The sequence below is a fragment of the Lithobates pipiens genome, unplaced genomic scaffold, assembly GCF_037356315.1.
Source record: "Lithobates pipiens isolate NorthernLeopardFrog02 unplaced genomic scaffold, aLitPip1_a1.2 Scaffold_22, whole genome shotgun sequence".
Lineage (NCBI taxonomy): Eukaryota > Metazoa > Chordata > Amphibia > Anura > Ranidae > Lithobates > Lithobates pipiens.
Genome location: NW_027507784.1, coordinates 75198586 through 75220206, shown reverse-complemented (window position 1 = coordinate 75220206; position 21621 = coordinate 75198586). Strand labels below are relative to the sequence as shown.

At 38.6% G+C, this 21621-nt stretch overlaps 1 protein-coding gene across 1 annotated transcript in view; it reads right to left on the bottom strand.

Annotated features, from left to right (window-relative positions):
• LRP1B (LDL receptor related protein 1B) overlaps positions 1 to 21621 on the bottom strand; it is a 2110020-nt gene that overhangs the window by 219976 nt on the left and 1868423 nt on the right. Inside the window, exons 64-67 of the mRNA XM_077447755.1 lie at positions 15610 to 15726; positions 13800 to 13919; positions 11667 to 11786; positions 3083 to 3199 (exon numbers count right to left, since the gene is read on the bottom strand). Of these exons, the coding sequence (XP_077303881.1) occupies positions 3083 to 3199; positions 11667 to 11786; positions 13800 to 13919; positions 15610 to 15726 (474 nt within the window). The remainder of the gene's footprint in view (positions 1 to 3082; positions 3200 to 11666; positions 11787 to 13799; positions 13920 to 15609; positions 15727 to 21621) is intronic.

Here is a 21621-nt window from a genome sequence, read left to right as displayed (position 1 = left end):
TTGTTGTGTCACTGCCACATCACCAGCCGTCCCATTAAAGTGAATGAGACTGTTGATGAGTCAACAACAGGTCAGGGGAGGAGCCGCTACGGGACAGATGACAGTTGCTCTTTAAAAATTATGATTTAAATTGAGTGCAGCTGCTCCAGAGTTTAGTAAATGAGAAGAAGCTCTGCTGACTTCCATCATCCAACCAAAATGTATTTTTTTTTCCTTGCATGTGATTGGATACTGTTTTCAAAGTGAAGATTTACTGAATTTACTAAGCTCTAGAGCAAATGCACTTGCAGAGTGCACCGTCTGTTTGCCTTTAGTAAATCAACTCCAAAATGCCATTATGGTCAAATTAGGTCAATGGCATCCTTTTAATATATCCATGCAAGTTAGGTCATCAATGTCACAAGCATCCCCTCCCTTTGTATAAGTCAGCTGTGGGGTGGAAAATCCTCTGTCTGTAGCTTATCGGCCCAGGAATGACACCTGGCTTCCAGGTTCGGACCTGAACCCCGGTTCAGAACAAACATAAGCTCACCCCTACTGAGAATAAGGAAAAATCAAAGCCATTAGATCCCCATGAAAGCTTGGAAAATGGCCTCTTTAGAAGGAGAGGGTAGGCAGATTTCATATTTTACTCTACACAGGTTTCTTATAACCATACTGCAATTATCATATAGAATTCAAATAATATATGGCATAAATGTAGGTGTGTATATGTGTGTGATGATTGCAGTAATGCACAGTTCATTTGAGTTGATCTTTATATAGTCTCACTCCTTCATCTTGTATGTTATTGCGGGTGACAGGGAAAATAATTATAATCGTCTGATGCTTTGTTATTTATGCTTTTCTAAAAAGGTCATATACAGTCATTCTCGCCAGGAATTGCATTATTCCTCAGCTTGTCAATACGAGAATTTTATTTCTGAGAATCAGCATGTAATTATCAGAAAGAAGTCTGTGTAATCACATAGGAAGGCAGGGATGGAAAGAAAGCTATATTGTACTGCGTGCTGATTTTTCTCTGTGCCATCAAATAACAGCTCAGGATAAGAGCATTTCCACATGCAACAGTTATAAAATATATTTTATATACATGATAAAAAAAAAAAAATGCCTGCTCTACCATTTTTAAAAAAAGTGCACACTTTTTAAGCAGAAACTATAGATAATTTAAGGAATCACACACATAATAAATATATATATATATATATATATATATATATATATATATATATATATATATATATATATATATATATATATATATATATATATATATATATATATATATATATATATATATATATATATATTAATTTTTTTTTTTAAGATATCATTCTGAATATATGAAAGTTGATTTTTAAACCCTTTTTCTTATTTATTTTTTTATTTTTACTTTGTTGAGATACTATATAATAGTAATAATATTTTAGACGTGGATTTATGTATCCTCCCCTCTGGTGACCATCAGAGCAACAGACAGCACTAGACTATAAAGTGTGGATATAGAAGTTCCCAGTGTCAGCTATTTTAACGGGAAACAATAGATATTTTTTAGGGACTATACAGTACATATATGCCCTGAATTGATGGGCTATGTGTAACTCCCGCTTCATTATTAAATATGGCCACCAGCAGGCTTAGTTGAGATGGAAACCTGCACAATATATAAGACCTGAGGTGCACCAAAGATGGTGCTGTTTCTGATGACGTCTGATGACAAAACGCGCAAGTCAGAGTTTGGAGTGCCATCACGCCACTTACGGTTTTGAGCATTCGGTCTGTGGAATGCACGGCATCCCAAATCTATGGCTGTAACAGTTTACTGATCCTCTAGCACTACTGGCAGTGCACCTTTTAAAGATACACTTTGCTTTTTATTGAATAAACCTCATAATTTTATGGATTCATGCTATGAGTATCAATCTTTTCCATTCATCCATATGTGAATGCACCATACGATCTAACCCACCGTGGAGGGGGGAGGCTTTATTGGCATTAAGACCAAAGGAAACTCTGCTTAAATGAGCTTTACCCCTGCAGTGGTATGTCCTTCCGGTGAGTGTGGAACTGGGAGGGGAGCGTGAGTGGAGTTCACCTACTTTGTTTGTTTTATGGAGTTTACGCCAACCTGATGAAATAGAATATTTTGCCTCTTCCCCACAACCCTAGGCTGTGGTTGTGGGAATATTCTGGCAGGGGGCTTATCAGAATCTTGAAGCCCCCTTTAGCAAGGGAGCCCTCAGATACCAGCTCCGCATGTGATTGAGTATGGGGTACATAGTACCCATACCCATTCACCAAAAAAGTGTCAAAAAGTAATAAAAACACAGAGACAGTTTTTGACAATTCCTTTAATAAAAAAATAAAAAACAGCGTCCTCTGATGTTGATGGCTGACCGCCCAATGCCTCCTCTACCATGTGAAAATTCATATACAGGTTAGGGCGGGGTCACCTGCCAATGTCACCTGGTGGTACCGCCCCCCTTGTGATGTCACGGATCTGGTATGGACATGGGGGGGACCCAACGGCATCTTTTTTTTTTTTTTTTTTTTACCATTTTTTTCCTATTTATTTAGCTGTCAGCAAGGAAGCCCATTGACAGCTGATGATACATCAGTTGTTAAGGATGCCGCAACCAGCTTCTCGGACCCATTCTTTAACAACCAGCTTTTACTGTGCCCTGATTGGTCAAAACTCCAATCAATGCAATGCGCAGCCTGCAGTGCATTGCATGGCATTCGGTGGGGCGAACACTCTCCAAACACCCTGCAAATTTGAGTGTTCCTTAAACAGGGCAAACAGGCAATGAGAATTAATTTTGTGTATGCCAAACATTATTACACTGGAAGAGAGAAAAATTACCAAGTCTGGTTTGTGCAATGTGTACCTAATCAGATATACACAAGAGAACAAGTAGAGTATGGAGATGCTGAGGGGTGGAAGGGGAATAAGGACTTGCTATTATCCGCAGGGTAAATGTAAGCTTATGTGCATTTATGCAGTGCATATTTGTAACATTAATAATTACGGTGCAGGGTCACTTTAAAAATACGCTATAAGAACAACTCCACTACTTACTGCAAGATTCTTCATCCGAATTGTCACCGCAGTCATTTTGTCCATCACACCGCCAGTGATCTGGAATGCAGTTCTTATTTTTGCACTGGAATTCATGAGGACCGCATGTTTTTTTGTCTGTAAATTAAAAACACGTTACCCAGCAGCAATGGAGAAGTACATCTAACATCCAAGTTACTTTTATGTAAAAGACTAGCAAGGCTGCACAAAACTTAGGAGGCGGGTAACGTACAAAATTATCATTTTCCTTTGAATTCAAGAAGAATAATCTACACTGACTCTTCACAAGTGCTTTCTGGATTCTAAATGAATCTGAAGGACAGGTTTTATAAATGTAAAATGCACATGGCTCTGCTACAAAGCTAATTCCCCTTATTTTCAAAAAAGCATCAGTTATCTTAACTTATGCCCAATGCAGATTTAAATTACAGTCACATGGGTGAAAATAAAGTCCTGGTGTTAAAGCTTTGTGAATTGAGCTCATAGGCTTAGTTCACAAAACTTTCACACAGGGTTAAAGATCTTTATTTTAGCATTGTATCTGTATTTTTTTCACTTTTTTTAAAATAAGGATACTTATCCAGGGGAGTTGACTTTGTCAACAGAACCATATTTACCTTACGTTTACAGAATAGGTCATTCAAGTGTTACTAAAGGTAGATTTTTTTAAGTTAAAATAATATGCATGTTAAACTCACTGACTCTGAGCAATGGCTTTGATCGAATCGGCCCCAAAATGTATCTTCTGGGGTCCCTAACCGGTGATTTTGGTGCCTCCTTTTTTCATGTGCCCCCATAGCAAGCCTCTTGCTATGAGGGCACACAATGCATGCTCATTCCCGAGCAGCGTATGTCCATGGAGCCAGTTCTGGGTCACCTGATTGCCATGATAGCCTCTGATTGGCTATCACAGTGATCAATCACTGTGAAGCCTACCCCTTTGTTTCTCTCTCTCGCTGTGAATGAAGAGGAAAGATAAATTGTATCTCTCTCTCTCTCTCCCTGCAGAGAGAGAAAAAAAAACATTGGTGTGTAAATATATAAATAATAATAATAATAATAATAATAATAATAATAAATAAAATAAATAAAAAATAGCTAGAGCAAGGCTTGATCAAGGTCAGTGTCAGGGTAAGTGTGTGGGTCAAGTAAGGGTCAAAGGTTATGATCAGTAAATTTTGGGCCGTTTTTTCTTTTAAAAAGCATTTTTTTATTAGTATCAGTGTCAGTGAGTGTCCGTGTGTTTAATGTAGGATAAAAAAGAAAGAAAATGTGCACTATTGTTTCTGGGCTGTACTGTCGGTAGAAAACAACAACTAACCCACATACATGTGGTATTGCTGCAATCGCCCGGAACAGGAGAACTTGTTTTGTGTTGTTCTTTGGTAGTAGGTTATGATGTAACACGAAATATACAGCTACATTTCAAAAAAATATTTTTCTACTATTTTAGCGCTACTTTTCCTTTGATAATAATAAAAAGAAATCAGGAGATATCCATTACCATGTACCACCAGATTAAAATCCAATTTATAATAAAGTAGTTATGATGGTACAGTCAAAATTGCAAAATTGTGCTTAGGCTTTAACTTGTGTTTTACCCTTAAGCGTGAAGGGGTAAAGGTAAAAAAAAAAAAAAAAAAATTAGCTCTCACTGGACTAGCTGTCACTCACTAGCTGAAAATAAAGATTCTTATCCCAGTGTTTTAGCTTTGCCAATTGAGATTATGATAGATTTGTATGCATTGCAGCTATAAGAATGTTTACCTACAATACTATATTTGTGCAAGTAAGGATAATGCTTTTATATATATTTACATTATTGTTTTTTTTTTAAAGAATTACAACCCAGTGTTGAATATTATCAACCGTTTAAAGTGGACCTGAAGAAAGTGAAGATTTTCTATGTTGTAGGGATTTTCTAGATTTGTTAATTGAGCATAGGCAGTACCCTTACATATTTAGTGTTTGTTGTGAATTCTTTCTAAAAGATATGCTGCATCTAAAAAAATGGAACGTAACAAATTAATAAGAAATAATAACAATAATTAAAAAGTTTTATTATTATTATGGTTATTCATTATTATTAATTTGTTATGTTCCATTTGTTAAGATAGGGCATTTGTTATTGCAGATAATTCGTAACTTTGGATAAATTCATATTTGTTACGTTCACTAACAGCCAAATTGTAAAGGAAATTCCAATACCTATAATTTAATATCTAGTAATAGTTAAGTTATTATTAGTTAGTTATTATTTCATATTTTCTAATTTTTGGGTTTTTGGATTTTTTTCATTTCCAAATTTTCGAATTTACGAATATTTGAATTTATAAATATTTGGAAAAATTTGAAAAAAATGGAAAAATTCAAATTTTTTTTAATTTCTTCAGTTACTTCCTGCTTTATTGCCTAGGCAAACTATGTCATACATCCCAGGAGTCTTCAGGAGGGGAGGAGAGGAGGAAGGGTATTCTCAGCTAAGCACACTCTCTTGCATGCATTCTTGATCTGCAGATGGATTCCAGGAAGTAAACGCTACAGAAATTATCCGCCCTTACTCAAGATGGCCAAAAATGCTAGGGGGTTGTATTTCAAAATGGAGAACTGGATGGATGGGGGGAAGATTCCTTTGAATATAAAAAAATGAATATGTGTTTTGGTTTGTGGTGCTCAGATGCAATGTAGTTCCACTTTAATTAAATCATTTGAAGGAGTTTGCAAAAACCTTTGGCCACAAAGTTTACCTGATAAGAGCCAGGGAAAAAAAATGGCCAAAATTTAGTTTTTCTGTACTCACGTAAGTTATATGGTCATTTAAATTACATAGAGGTCAGCAGAGTTCTTCTTTAATTACCTTACATTTTGAATTATTAATTTAGCCTTTGATGAGTTTAATAAGTTGAACAAAGCTTCTTCATGCAAAAAGCAATTTGTCTACCTAATTAAGGCTACAATTCATGGAATGCTCGGCGTAACATAAATGAAATGCACACAACATATATTTAGTGATTTATTATATAAAAACAAGGATGAATGCATGTTTATTTTTCTTCAACTTCTGCTGGCTGCATGTAGTGTTTTTGTTTATTGCCTTCATTAAATGGTGAGCCAGTTACAAAAGTTATTAGAGGCATTTTCATGTTTAGAAAGTCCTTTTTATCCAAAAAACATCTCTAAATTTCTACAAAAAATGAAGTGCAAAATAGAATTATTTATTGGAAAAAAGGAGAAGAGAATGTCTAGTCGGCCAAAATATGACAACTTTGTGAGGTATTGCTAGATGGCGTCTTAGATATATCTTCAGTGCAAAGAGACTTTAGTGATAAAATATCTTCACCCATTTTAACCAATCTCTTGGTAGTTATAAAGCAGCTTAATGATATTTTGCTCACACACAGGATTTTCCATGAAAAAATAATGTATCAGTCCTACAGAGGTTTCTTTACTTTAGTGTAGCTTGGGACCTTGTGTGGCCAGATATGCTCGAACAGCCTTTCTCAAACGTTCTCAAACCAGAGGAACCCTTAAAATAGTTTCCAGTTCTCCTAGAACCTTGGCTAAAACCAATTCATTGGGTGCCAGTGGGAAAATGCCCCTTACATTGGGGGGCCAGTGGTCAGATTGTTTCCGTTACAGTGGTGGTCAAAATGCCTCTTTTTTACACAGCTAAAATGATCATGGGTGTTATACAGTTGGTTCTCACAAAACCATGCAGGCAGCATCAAATGGGAGATAAACCAGCTACAGCTCAAGAACCCTAGCAACAACCTCTAGCGGAATCTTAGTTGGGAATAGCTGAATTAGAGAAACAAGTAAAAGATTGTTTTAACTTTTTGGGAAAACTCCCTGTGACCGGGTCAAATCCCTAATCTTTCTCTGAAAAGAAAAAAGGAGCAAGGTATTGCACATGTACCATTGGTAGTGGTAGGCTAGTAGGTAGCAGATCCTGGTGATAAGCTGAAGTGCACAAGGATAGACAAATATCTCCTATTCATCATTCTCAGAAAATATTCCCATCTATAGCTGTCCTATGTCTTATTTCTGCCTAAGCTAGCTAGGTAACATAGTTACAAAGTTAAATAGTTGGTGAGGTTGAATGAAGACACCAGTCCACCCAGTTCGACCTGGCATGTATATTGCACGTATATTCCGTTCGCTAAGATGTCCATCTAAGCCCTTGTACACACGGTCGGAGATTCCAACCAAATGTTTCCTATCGGACCGTTTTGTTGGATATTCCGACTGTGTGTGGTCTGCATCGGACTGTTTCCATCGGAATATCCAACGGACCAACTTTTCCAACTTGCCGGTAAAATTTTCCGACAAAATACCCCGATCGGACATACTCCAATCATGTGTAGCCTACTCCGACGGACAAAGTGCCACGCATGCTCAGATCAAATTCCTAGACCAAAGCTGTTGGCTACTAGCCTGAACGTAGTCCCGTCATAACAAAATAATGTCATCACCTTATGTACAATCGGATTTTCCGACAACTTAGTCCGACCGTGTATATGCAACATCACTTCCAGACCTCTTCCGGAATTAATCCGTCGGAATTACTCCGGCGGATTTGGTTTTCGGAATCTCCGACCGTGTGTACAAGGGCTAAGAGTTTTTTCTAAGGATTGATACTTCCCGCTGACACCACCAATTGTGGAAGGGAGTTCCACATCCTTACTGCTCTGACAGTAAAAAAAAAAAAAAAACTACACAGTCTAGGTTAAACTGCTTCTCCTCCGATTTCATTGAGTGGCCACATGTCTTAATAAGCTCCCTGAAACTGAACAGTGCTAAAATCACCATTGAGGTATTTACATTTCGCTATCATATATTCTCTTGAGAGTCTCTTCTCTAGGGATTATACAGGTACATTTAATGCTTGTAGTCATTTCTCATAACCAAGGTCTTCCAGTCCCCTTATCAGCTGTGTTGCCCTTCTCTGGACTGTCTCCAGTTCCAGCACATCCTTCCTGAGGACTGGTGAGCAGACCTGGATGACATACTCAATATGCGGCCAGACACGACGTTTGTAAATCAATAGAATTATAGTTTTATCTTTTGAGTAAATACCTTTTTTAATACATGCTAATAATCTGCTTGCTTTGCTTGGCAGTGCATGCCATTTATGTGCCTGTGGTCTACCAGAGCCCTCAAAACCTTTCCCATCCTGCATTCCTCCAAAGGTTTCCTCACCTAGAAAGTGACTTGCATTCATATTTTTAGCCCCCAAGAACATTACTTTACATTTTTCAACATTAAACCTCGCTTGCCATGTAGTTGCCCATCCCTTAATTTTTTAGGTCTTCTTGTAAAGTTCCTATATGTAGTTTCAGAAAAAAATATAGTCCTTCAAAAGTAGCATCAAAATATTCACAAAAGAGATTTGCATGTGATGTATGTGTAGATATTGTTATTCTCTTTTTTATCAACTTCAAGTGCTAGATACAACTAAATGAGGAACAAAAGATAAAGCTAACATTTTAGTTTCTGTAAAGTCTACATTTGTCCCCAAATTACCTTGGGCCACATTGTACACACATATCAAAGAAAACAAGATCCACAAATAATGTCCTCTTCAATGCTCTGTCGTTTTTTTTTCGTTTTTTTTTCAATGCTATGTTTATGGACGAGTATCAACAGCTGATTTTTATGTTTTCAACATCAGTAAGGTAACTCTGTGACAAAAGATTACATTTGTCTTCTGCATAATGGGATACAAAGGTTAATTTACTCTGCAACTCTTAATTAGTTGCTCAGACCTTTGACTCTCTTCTAATTGTGCAGCTAGAAGATGTGTGCAGCAAAAGTAATGAATGACTACGACTATTCTTTTTTAGTCACAGTAGGTAACTAATTACTTTAACCAGTTTTGCAAAGTGTATAACAACTAGTCACTGCTGAGGTTGAAATAGCTGATTATAAAGAGAAGTAGAACATGCATATTTATGAGGCTCTGTGTGGAATTTTTGATCAAACCTTATTTTATTCTATTACGTTCGGCGGGTAGCTCGTACACAGGACACCTGGGCTCATTTGTAAAAACAAGAATAATGAATATACAGTAGAAGGAATGTCACTCCTTGGAAGCCATTCAGATGTTTCCTTTCTTTGTCTGATCTTCAATAGAAAAAATGACAGCTGGATGCTGATTGGTGGGGTTTCTTTTCACTTGGTTTATACAAAAAGCCCGCAGCTGGATTCTGACTACTTCTGAACTCAGAGCCCCAACAGTTTGAATATTAAGTTGTAAGTGATAATTAAATTGTTTTACTGACTTACTTAGGAAAAATGAAAGTAAAATAAATATAAATCAAATCACTAAGATTTTATATAAGCTTCAACAGGTAATATAGTGCCAAAGGCTGTTTTCAATCTTTTAAAGCCCAACTATGGGAATCTTGAAAATGTTGCTTGTTTTAGTCTAGAGGAGCGCAAACGTGCTTTTACTTACCTGATCTCCACTCCCCTGGAAGGTGGCAATCCCCTCACTCCAGCAGACTTACTATAAACCCTGCACTGGTCTTGAAGACACCAGGACCCTAAACCACTGAAGCATAGGGGGAGAAGAGGCTGTAGGGACCAATCTAGCATTGTGGAGGAACAGAGGATTATGTAATTAAATCTACTTTAGCAAGTCCAGTTGGCCCAAATGAGCAATTAATCCTTGCAGTGTGGGTGCAGCCTCACTGCAATGGATAATTTTTAAGTTACCCAGAGTTGGGCTTTGCATTGCATTGCATTAAAAGTATACCTAGGGATCCTATCAAGATGGTCCTTGTTTAGGCACTTCCTGTTAGGAGGTGACAATGGTCTCCCAATTATGCTCCTGCATTGTCACCCTACTCCATGCACCCATGGTGGAAACTACAAGTGGCTCTGTCAGCACACACCTTGCATTCTCTGCCCTTTGTCCCTTTTTAAGATGCTTGTTCAATGCATTAATGTGTAACTGGTGGTGGGGTGAGTGCATATAGGCAAGAAGTAGGCAAAAGAAGCCAGAGGAGTTTAGCAGCACTGAGATGCCATGAACGATAACAAACAAGTGAAATCAATATAATAGGAAAAGAAAAAACATGGCAATTGTTCAAAATACACAGGGGGTTATTTACTAAAACTGGTGCAGTTCTGCATAGAATCCAATCAGCTTCCAGGTTTTATTGTCAACTCTTAACTGAACAAGCTTAAGTTAGAAGCTGATTGGCTACCATGCACATCTGCACCAGACTCTGAGTGCACTGGCTTTAGTAAATCTCCCCCACAGTGCACCCACAAACTAAATATTGTCCATTGTTTAGATATACTTAAGGGCTTGCTAACATCACGTGCAGAGATCTTCTGTTTTCTGCACCTGATCAACATGGGTCTCCACAAGAGAGACCTTAATTTACACTGTAATGAAGCATAGGGGTGCAGAGTGAAGAGGTGCATAAAAAAATGCAGCAGAAAATTACTACTGTTTATGTCCCTGCTATGGAAATTTTATGTTGCTTCCTTTCCCAGAGACCACCACTTATTGCATTCTCCATTAATTCTTTTAGGCATCCTACAAGGTGTTGCTGACAGTGAGACTGGCTTTATTGTGTATTCTCTACTGAAAACTATGAAAAAGCAATCTAGAGAGGGGATCAGGAAGGTACAGGGGGTGAGTGCAACTCCCTTAATATGTACATAGAGATAAAAAAAAGCTTAAAAAGGATACTACCCTCCACCACCACCCCCCCCCCCCCCCCCGCCCCCCCCCCCACACACACGTGCAAACAGTGGGGTTGATTTGCTAAAGGGAAATAAACTGTGTACTGTGCAAAATGAACAGCCTGTTTGCCTTTAGTAAATCTATATTTGTGTTGCTTAGAAGGACATGTCTCCTTTTCTTTCTTTTAATGTGTGAAACTCCAACATATGGATAAAGTGGGGTTGATTTACTAAACAAATTTCACTTTGCAAAATAAAAAAAAAACACATTTTTGCTTGCACATGATTGGATGATGGAAGTCATCAAAGGTTCTGCTCATTTACTAAGCTCTGGAGCAACTGCAGTTTTGTTGGAGTTTCACTTTTCCACTTTAAAAGAAAGAAAAGGAGACACATCCTTCTAAGCAACACAAAGATTGATTTACTAAAGGCAAACTGGCTGTTTGCTTTGAAAGGGAAGTTATACTTTGCATGGGAATTTGCCCCAGGGCTTAGTAAATGTATTAATGTTTCACTATGCATAAATACCCAATCACATGCAAGGAAAATTAAAAAAGTCTAACTTCCCTTTCAAACTGAACAGCCTATTTGAGTTTAGTTAATCGACACCAAATACTTATTTTTATAAAAAATGCAAGAAAATAAACCAAAAATCAAATTTTAAGTATATAATCTTATTACTATTTTTTGGGTCCATTGCTTCACATAACTTTATACTTTCTCCACTGAACTCAACAAAAGAGAGCAATAATATTCATTAGCGCATCCAATTGTTTGAATCTAGAGTTGAAAAGGCCTTGGGTTCATATCAAAGATCGGACGGACGCGAGGTCCTTGTCTGGTATACATACAGCTGCTAGAAATATGTTTAATGGTTGATACTCACCGCAGTTGGCCTCGTCTGATCCGTCAGCACAGTCGGAGTCCTCATCACACACCCAGAGTTTAGATATACAGTGCTTTGTAGTTTTACATTGAAAGTGGTCCGGGGAACAGCTATTTTCAGCTAGTAGAGAACAAAACAGGAGCAGAATTCATCCATTTTAATAAGTGTACATTTTAATACTGAGCGCATCTTCTCAAGCTTCTCATTCAACGGGTATTAATGCAAAGATTCCATTAGACATACATTGAAATGCCGAACACTTTTTCTGAATCTTTCAAGAAGGTGGCCAGACTCTTTAATAATTACCTGTATTTTAGTAAGATAAGTACCTTAAATAATTCATATAGATTTCCTTTCGTGTGTAGGCTTTACACCGCGTGAAAAAGGAAATTAAACTTTAGAAGGAAATTATAATGTAAATGATCTTAAAGGCATGGTACATTTTTTTAATAATAATTTTATTTTTGAAATGTATTGTAAAAAATGACCAATTTAAATCAGGCAGCCAACTTAAACTTCTGCGTTGCAATAACACATGTAACGTGTATTGCTGTGTGGCAGCGCAATTCAGTATGAATGACACCCCAACGCACTAAGGCAACAAACCTGTGTTTGTACCAAACTGCAAAGCATGGAATTGTATTAAAAGAATTTTGGCATGTGATATGTTACAAAAAAGGGTCATATATGATTTTAGGCAAGCTAGGGCCCATTTACATTTGGAAATGCAAGTATTAGTGTACAGTATGCGTTCCTGCAACAAGCGAGGACACACATTACATGCATTGATGCATAGCATTGGCAATCATTTTGAATAGCATGCTAAAGCAATAGGGCAACATATGTTAGAAGCTATGACTGAGAGCTGTGAGTGACAGTGTGCTGGGAATGTGCAGTAAGCGTACAACCGTAGGTTGTCAGGGGTACATACAGTATGTATAGCAGCTGGGTATTAAAGCCCACTTTTCTTGCCGTAGCATATATGTGCTGCGCTGTCAGCAAGATGTGAAAGCAGAGCTCCACCCAAAAGAGGAAGCGCTGCTTGTTCTCACCCTTCCCCTCTCCACTGCCACATTTGTCACTTGAGGGGGGGTACCTTGTTTTGACAGGTACCCGCTCCCAGTTCTGGGTATAATTGCCAATCGGTGATCCACAACATTTCCTGTCTGTCCTCCAAAACCAACTGACAAATCGGCTCAAGGTGCTGACATCGTGGGATCCCTCGACAGGTAAGTTTCCTTATATTAAAAGTCAACAGCTATAGTATTTGAAGCTGCTTACTCTTAGTTTTTTATAGACTGGAGCTACAGTAATCTTTAAAGCAGTTTTATCACTTGAATTAAAATGACAATAATAGAGTTCTCTACTGGGTTATAGAATGATGTAAAGGTTGGTGGGAAGCACCACTGAAGTGGTGGACACAAGAGATCGATGCTCCTGGAAGGATTGTTTTCTGCAGACTAAGCCTAGGTTCACACTGACAGCGGAAATGAAATTGTGCACATTCAGCTGAACTTGTACGATTTCATTCCTGCATGTCAGTCCTGACTTCGGGGCCGATTTCAGAGACATCTGTGCGGGTTGCTGCATATATGTCTATGGAAATTGAACCCCGAAGTCGCCAAAAGTAGTACAGAAACTACTTTTGGGAATTGGGGAGGCCCCGCAAATGCAGCGTCGCACCGATTCAGACTGCCATTTCCGGCAATTGCCGCCGATTTGGCATGTAAAATCGCATGCCAAATTGCTCCAATGTGAACCTAGGCTTAATGGGAGAGATTTGCTGGAGCACACAGAATATGATGCAGCTGTACATAGTAACCAATAAGCCTCTAACTTCAGCTTGTGTATTTAGGCTTGGACAATAAAACTAGAAGCTGATTGGTTACTATGCCCAGCTGCACCACATTCTGTGTGCACCAGTTTTAGTAAAAATCCCCCAATATGTCTGGATTACAGTGGCAATCACTGACACAGACAGCAAGAAGCGTACATATTTACTTTTTTTTGCAGGGAGCTGTTATTGGCATTTTAATTTTAATGACTCTGTTGATTTTATCTTCAAACTATTAAATATGTTTTCATTCAATATTTCATGTAATCTAATGTTTCTATAAATCAGTGTCAACTTACGGCAGTCAATCTCATCCTCTTCATCCCCACAGTCATTCTGGCCATTGCAGCGTAAATTTAATGGGATGCATTTCTGCTTCTTAGTGCATTTGAACTGTCCTGACAAGCAGACATATGTATCTGAAAAGAAGTTGGTAAACCAAAATCAATATTCTTCCTGTGATCTAAGGGCCTATGTTGATGACTTTTGATCACATCAAAACTGTCTCTGTCCCCATTCAAGTCAATAGGGACATAAAACCATCTTGTGGCATATAGCTTAAAAGGAGATCAAATATGAGGTGGTATTAAAAAGTTTCAAGACTAGTTTTGTAACATGCCAATAGATGGTAGCACAAGGCTGCACGCACATTCACAGGGAGCACCGACCTTCATAAGTCAGTGTGCCAAAAGACTATAGTTTAAAAGGAAAAAACACTGCGCTATCCTTAACAGACCAGCCGCTAACACACTAAAAGTGGAAATTTTTAGTTCAATCAATATATAAAAAAGTGTTGCCCTACAAAATAAGAATAAATGTATACAGGAAAAAGGTGTCTGTCCAAAAAGTAGAATTATTTAGCCGATTACACAGATAATAATTATACTAGTTAAATTGTGCATATATATAAACAATACACATAAGTGAAAAAATGTAAAGTGTACAAAAATAAAGTCCTCAGGTGAATAATGATACAATATTTGCCTAGGGGACCATCAATAGTCCCCCTGGCTATGAAAAATAGTGAAATATCTTCCAAAGTGCCCGATATATACAGTATACTATTCCTCATATCCAGGGGGACTATTGATGGTCCCCTAGGCAAATATTGTATCATTATTTACCTGAGGACTTTATTTTTGTACACTTTACATTTATTCACTTATGTGTATTGTTTATATATATGCACAATTTAAGTAGTATAATTATTATCTGTGTAATAGGCTAAATAATTCTACTTTTTGGACAGACACCTTTTTTCTGTATACATTTATTCTTATTTTGTAGAGCAACACTTTTTTTTATATAGTGTGCCAAAAGACATCATCCTGTGCACATGGGGAGCTGTACAACTGGTGTTATTCTGACCATGTGCTTTATCATGTCTGCTATTTCATCATGGACAGCAAGTTAGAACAAACAGCAAACGTAAAATTCTGGGTGAAACTGAGCAAATTTGCCACAGGAACGGTTGATTTGATTCAGCAAGTTTACGGCGATACTGCAATGAGTTGTTCGAGGTGTTTTGAGCGACACGCTCGATTGCTCTCCAATGATCATGATGCACAAGTTGATGAATATTTTTGACTATTTCAGGGGTTGAGCAAGTTAAAGGTCTTCCTGATCTCTCGTAGTCTTCCAGTGATGTTTCTCCACTTTTTAAGCTCACGTGCCATTCAAAACACCTGGAATGACTCATTGCAACATCAGCGTTGTTGCCATCATTGACATCTTTGCTGTCCACGATGAAACAGCAGATGTGGTAAAAACATGGTCAGAATAGCACCAGTTGCACAGCTCCCGCTGTAGATAGGATGATGTCTTTTGGCACACTGACTTATGAAGGTTGGTGCTCCCTGCGACTGTGCATGCAGCCTTGTGTTGGAGTGTTACAAAAATAGACTCAAAACTTTTTGATACCACCTCATACACCTTTTAAAGAACTTTATCTGAGAAGTGTCTCAAAATGATGGAGGAATGTACATGAAAGAAAGAAGCATTTGCCCACTGACATAAGTCAAAAGCCAGTTGACACAGGCCATCAATCCGAGTTGATTGTCTTTTCAAGTATCATATTTATTTGACTTCACATGTGACATAATCACCTACCACAGTTGAGTTCATCAGAGTTGTCTCCACAGTCATTTTCTCCATCGCAGATAAAAGCTGGGAGGGCACAGAGTCCACTGCCACACTGGAACCTTCCTGGTTGGCACTTGAACTCAGCTGTCAAATTAAAAAGGAGCTGTCATTTATGATATAGAATTGGACTTGTGTTCCTCAATAATTTCCCATTAATAAAGAGAAATAAAGCACAGTTATATAAAGTAGTATAATGGTTTGGCTTCAGTTTGTACATGGTTTCATGTTTTTTTTTCTGGGAGGGGGCATCCAAAACTCACAGATGGACAGAGATAATGGAAAGGAGATCTCACTGTTGGAGTATCCAACCCATAAAATAAGCCAGGGTCTGACTCAGTCCAGTAGACCCTGCCTATAACTGGACTAACACTTTTGGGTATACTTCTCTTCTGGGTCACAGGAGTACACTTAGTTCTGCACTCCTGTGATGCTGATTCAGCCAACAGCGGGCTAAAACCTGCTGTTGGCTGACATCACAGAGACAGCCCAAGCTCTTCAGGGATCCTGACAATAATGCCAGAAATGTTCCCACATTCATTCCCATCAGCTGGTTCAGTGTGTTGCTGGAAGACTGAGCCAGCCACTCCCATCCCCTGTACAGTCCGGATCTCCAGTGAGAGCTGGAGAGACAGTCACTGCTCTGTGCTCAGAGCAGACTGAAGAAATGATCGATCAGTGGCCTTTGATCACCCAGTTGCCAGTGTAGAGTTGGCGGGGGACAGATGCAGCATCGATCCGAGGTGATTATGAATGGTTATTTCTTTAAATCCCACACTTGTCTGTTAAGCTTAATTAGCCAAATACATTTGGAATTTAAAAGCACTGGATTTTTTTCTTACAACTAATGTTATCTACATAAATAATTATAAATTGATTTTATGGAAATGTTTTAATCCAGGGACTAAATGTGACTCCCTTTCGGGGGTCAGGAAAGATTTTTTCCACCAACCATGGAGTTTACTGAAAGTTGTACTTGACATTCTGACTTGGATATTTGTATTCATCCTAATCAACTCTGAATCAACATCAGCTGCTACACTGTGCAATTCTTTTCAGTCATATCAGTTCTCCCTTCGTGTGTAGCTTATCTTTGCTTTCAAGAGAAAGCATTGATAGTTTAGCTTTAGGTTGATGCTAAAAATTAAAACCATCTAATAGTTTCTGATATCTCTTGGGGATTATTGCTGGACATTCAATTTCAAAACCATGAAATTTTTTATGGAGTTGCCAAAACGCCTCCACTCTTCTTGGAAGGCACTACAATATTAGAATGTTAGGTCTATGGAATGTGGGCCCATTCAGTCAGTTTGTGAGTTCAGGTACTGACATTAGACAAGAAGTCCTGGCTTGCAATTGGCAATTCAGTTTAGCTCAGAAGTATTGAGGATTAAGGTCAAGGCTCTGTATAAGCCATTCAAGTTCTTTAAGATCAAACATGTCAAACAATCAGGGGGATAAGAAGTCATGGCTTCTTATGGTGGGGAGGACATGAGGCCTCTGACAAATTACAGTTGGTCTTAATTACCTCTAGTTGGGGGCAATTATTTTAGAATCCAATGCAGTATCTGCTGTGCTAAATCTGTTGCCTGTGTCGATAATGCTACCAAAGTGGGAGGCAGGGATTTTTTTAAAATCTGGCCAGGCCATTTTAAAGGGTTATACCTTCAGAAATGTGTTTAGGGCTTTATTTAATTCCCCCATTGTCTTTATGGACCTAGCTTTGTGCACAGTCATGCTGGAACAGAAAAGGGCCTTTTCCAAACTGTCGTCACAAGTTTAAAAGTGCACATTTCTCTAAAATGTCTTTGTATGTTGTTGTGTAGTACCCTTCACTGAAAATACCTGAACTCAATAGTTTGGAGGTGTTTTCATGTGCTTTTGGCCCTGTCCACAAACATTTTGCTGTAGAAAATGGAAACCAACAGGTTACTCTGTCAGGGCCCCGATCTGAACCTGCAAACTCTGTTGTGTCTGGCAATGTCTCTTCTTACCTGAAATGCTATACAGCTCCCTGGACAATTCCTTGATCAATTCTGCCTTGAATCTTGTTTGCCATGAACTTTGAACTTCATGCTCCTCAAATAAACTTTCTATTTACGACATGTCTTTGCACTTTGTGTTTTCCCAGATTATTGTGCTCCCTCCAGCCAATATCTCACTCTTGTCAATCCTGCTGCTACCTGTATCTTCACTATCACTTGTTACCAACCTTTGGCTAGTTTACTGAATACACTTCTGCTTTTCTCTACCTGATATATTTCTTACTGGACAGCGGCTTGTTCATCTCCTGGTGGGAGGATCTAGAGGAACTTGACCTGGTACTCTTACGCCCTGTAGACACAATCAGACTTTCCGATGGAAAATGTGTGATGGATCTTGTTGTCGGAAAATACGATCGCGTGTGGGCTCCATCTGACTTTTTCCGTCTGAATTTCTGACACACAGAGTTTGAGAGCAGGATCTAGAATTTTCCGACAACAAAATCCGATTGTTTAAATTCCAATCATGTGTAGACAATTCTGACAGACAAAGTACCATGCATGCGCAGCATAAATTACGAGACAAAAGCTATTGTCTACTGCCCCCTTTATAGTCCCATCATACATGTTCTACGTCACCGTGTTCTGAATGATTGGATTTTCCGACAACTTTGTGCAACCGTGTGTATGCAAGACAAGTTTGGGCCAAAATCCATTGGAAAAAATCTGATGGATTTTGTAGTCGGAATATCCGACCGTGTGTACAGGGCATTATGCAACAAAACCCATCTCCACCATGGGGAGCATAGTTAGTGGTTAGTACTTAGACTCCACACCTCAGGTGATCCTGTATCATCTGCCAGAGTGATCTGCTTCTGTACTTATTAGCTGGTTAGTAGGTGCCTTACTACTGCTATAGCTACTGGTCGCTGAGCCTGACCCCTGACTATGACATAGTCAGACCACCAGATCTGTGACTCAAATGTCAGTTTATGGAGGACACTCTGAAAGAAAGCAGGGGGCAATTTTCAAGCCTCACAAACTGCTGCACTATTCCTAAATTATGACTTAACAGAGCAAGAATCTTGGTGTGTACATGACCTGTGACTATATCTCTTCCAATTCTAAAATGGCAACCCCGGCAAAACCAAACAAAAGCCTTGTCAACAGCATAGGCTAATGCATTCTCCGCTACATCAATGTCAATAGGAAAAAAAAAAGCCTTTTGTTTTCATTGTAATTAAGAAACATATTGCTGGCATGCCAACATTGAAGCTTTACGTTTGTTATGCCAATTGTTATTCCCATTGCATGCCAACAACAGAACCCAACTGTAAAACATCCTGAGTAATTAACCAATGCATCCCATTTTTGAAGTGTAAATCCTGTTCATGTTTAATTTAGTTGCCTTTTCTCTAGCAGTTAGAGGAGTGTGAAGTAGTTTGCATTCTGAACTTTTTTGCACATTTTACAGAACTTGGCATAGCAACAGCTGGTGTACTGTTAATTAGTTCATAAGCGTGAACTTCATGCATGTACTGTGCTACATAACAGGACAGACATGCAAATATCTGGTAGCTCTGAATTTTTTTATTTCATTTAAAAGTTAAGTTATGATACCTTGTAACTAACATACAGGAATAATATGATAGTCAAAGATGCAGGACACAATGTAGGGCACCATTATCAGAAGTAATACATGTGAATTAAAAAGTAATAGCAGCTTACTAATAATAATATAATTATGTTGATGACTTTGGGCCAATCAAAAAAATCATCTGGTAAATGCTTGTGGCGTGTGCTTTGTACAGATTATGCAAAAACAATGTCCTACATTGCACATGGTTTATAAATCTTGACCCCTAGTGGGGGGGCACAGAGGCTTAGTGGTTAGCACTCCTGCCTTGCAGCATCGGGGTCCTTAATTCAATTCCCAACCAGCACACTACCTGCATGGATTTTAGTCAAGGCTTTATGTACACTTGCTTAGTTTTACAGTGGTTGCAGGGAAAATGCCAAAATTGGGGCAATAACATTGCATGGTTTTGCTTCATTTTTGCAGCATTTTGCATTTTCCCATGGCCAGCTGACAAAGCGTTCCTATCCTGAATGCGATTCTTCTGTTTTTTCAGGAGCTGGAGGTTGAAGCTCACCTAAATGCTACAGCTCCTAAAAGCCTATGTGCACATTGACACATAGGCTTTTATGAAGTTGAGTTAAGGAGCGTTGGCAAAAAAACGCCAATAGCTCCTAAACTCAAGTTTAGGCGCTGCAAGTGTAGGCTACTGTACATGAAACCTAAGGGACTGATGCAAATACAATATGTAAAGTACTTTTTATTGTTACCTAACAATAATCAGATTCAGGCTTTTTTCAGAGAAACACAAAACCCCAAATTAGTCCACTAAAGCCCCAAAATGTTTATTGTTGAAAACAATACAGCTTTATTAAATTATCAAGATTAATGGTAAAAACACAAACAGTGCACTGGATATAACAAATAAAATCAAATTAATAAAATAAAAAGGTATACTATCACTTAGAGTGAAGTGACTTGATCAGGACATTTAACGTTAGAATGATCCTTTGTTATTGCCAGCAAACTTCCTGGCAATTGTGTCCTACCGACAGCTATGTTTACAAATGTCTAAAAAAAGAGGTGTTTACAGAATTTCTTGGTAATCAAAAGAGAAGTATGGGAATACGTTTTTTTTATTATTATTATTAAATTACCTAGGAGGATGCAGGATCAGTTCCCCTGCCGGCACTAAGATTGAGAACTGAACAATCAAACACCAATGATTACTCAGTTCTTCCTGAGCATGGTGACTGTCGGTCACTGCTCTCTGCCCCCCACCGCCCCGCACACTTACTGGAGTGCTGGGCTGTGAAGGGGGGCAGGAGAGGCAACCTCAGGCTCTTAGCGGCTCGCTCAGAGTCTGAGCTGGGTGCTGGTCCAGGCATGTGGGCAGATTCCCATATGGTCGCCATCTGTCCCAGGACCAGCTCTGTGACGTCAGCAGAAGCCTGCTGTCTGCTGAAAATGGGTCCACATAAGTGCAGAATGAACTGCACAAACGTAGGCTTTACTTCTTCTTTAATTAGATCTCTTTTTTTATTGATCTCTTTCTTTTCATAGCTTAAGGATGGCTGTTTAACAATAGAGGTACAAGTGGAAAAAAATATTTTAGTGCTGTGTATAGTGACATGTCAGGACTTTAATCATGACAATTTGTAAACATGAGCATGCTAAGGGGAATGTTTTTTGTTCTATATATATATTTTTTTCTTTATTATGCTTATGACAAAAAGAAAATACTTGTTTTCTGTTTTTTACATATGTAAATATGAAAAATTGCAAATAAATATTTTATTTAACATTCCTAGTCAACATATGTCACTGCAAGCTCCTTTTTAAGCATCATGTACACTGGACATGTAGCCCCACTACACAAGGCTCCAGCGCTTAGCTGAGGTTAAGGGGCACAGGTGCATAAACCATCCCCACTGCTGTACTGCTTGATGGGGTTAGGTGGTACACCTAGAGGTATGTATAATTAGGGCAGTATCCCCAGAATGTAGACAGCTTGTGTTTCGGGCATTCATCCCTGGGTGCATACTGCCCTAAATGTACATACCGCTCAGTGTACCACCCAACCTTGTCCAGTTGAAGCAGGTGTAAGGCTCTCATAGAGTTTTATAGGCTGCCATCAATGGGCTGGATGGTGCGCTTGTACGCTCTAGCCACAACTAAATGCTAGAGCCTTTTGAAATAAGGCTAAATGTATGATTCTTTACAGGTCTGCTGAAAAAAAGCCTGGTATATACATAGTTTAGACTTAAGTGTGTGTGCACAGTCCCACTCTCTGCATTAAGGCCTGGTTCACACTAATGCAATTTCAAATGCAACTTGGATCTTACCTTGTTAAAGGGGGCTTCCATATTCTGATAAGTCACCCCACTGCACCCTGCAAACACTTGGCCAGAGTTGTGAGGAAGA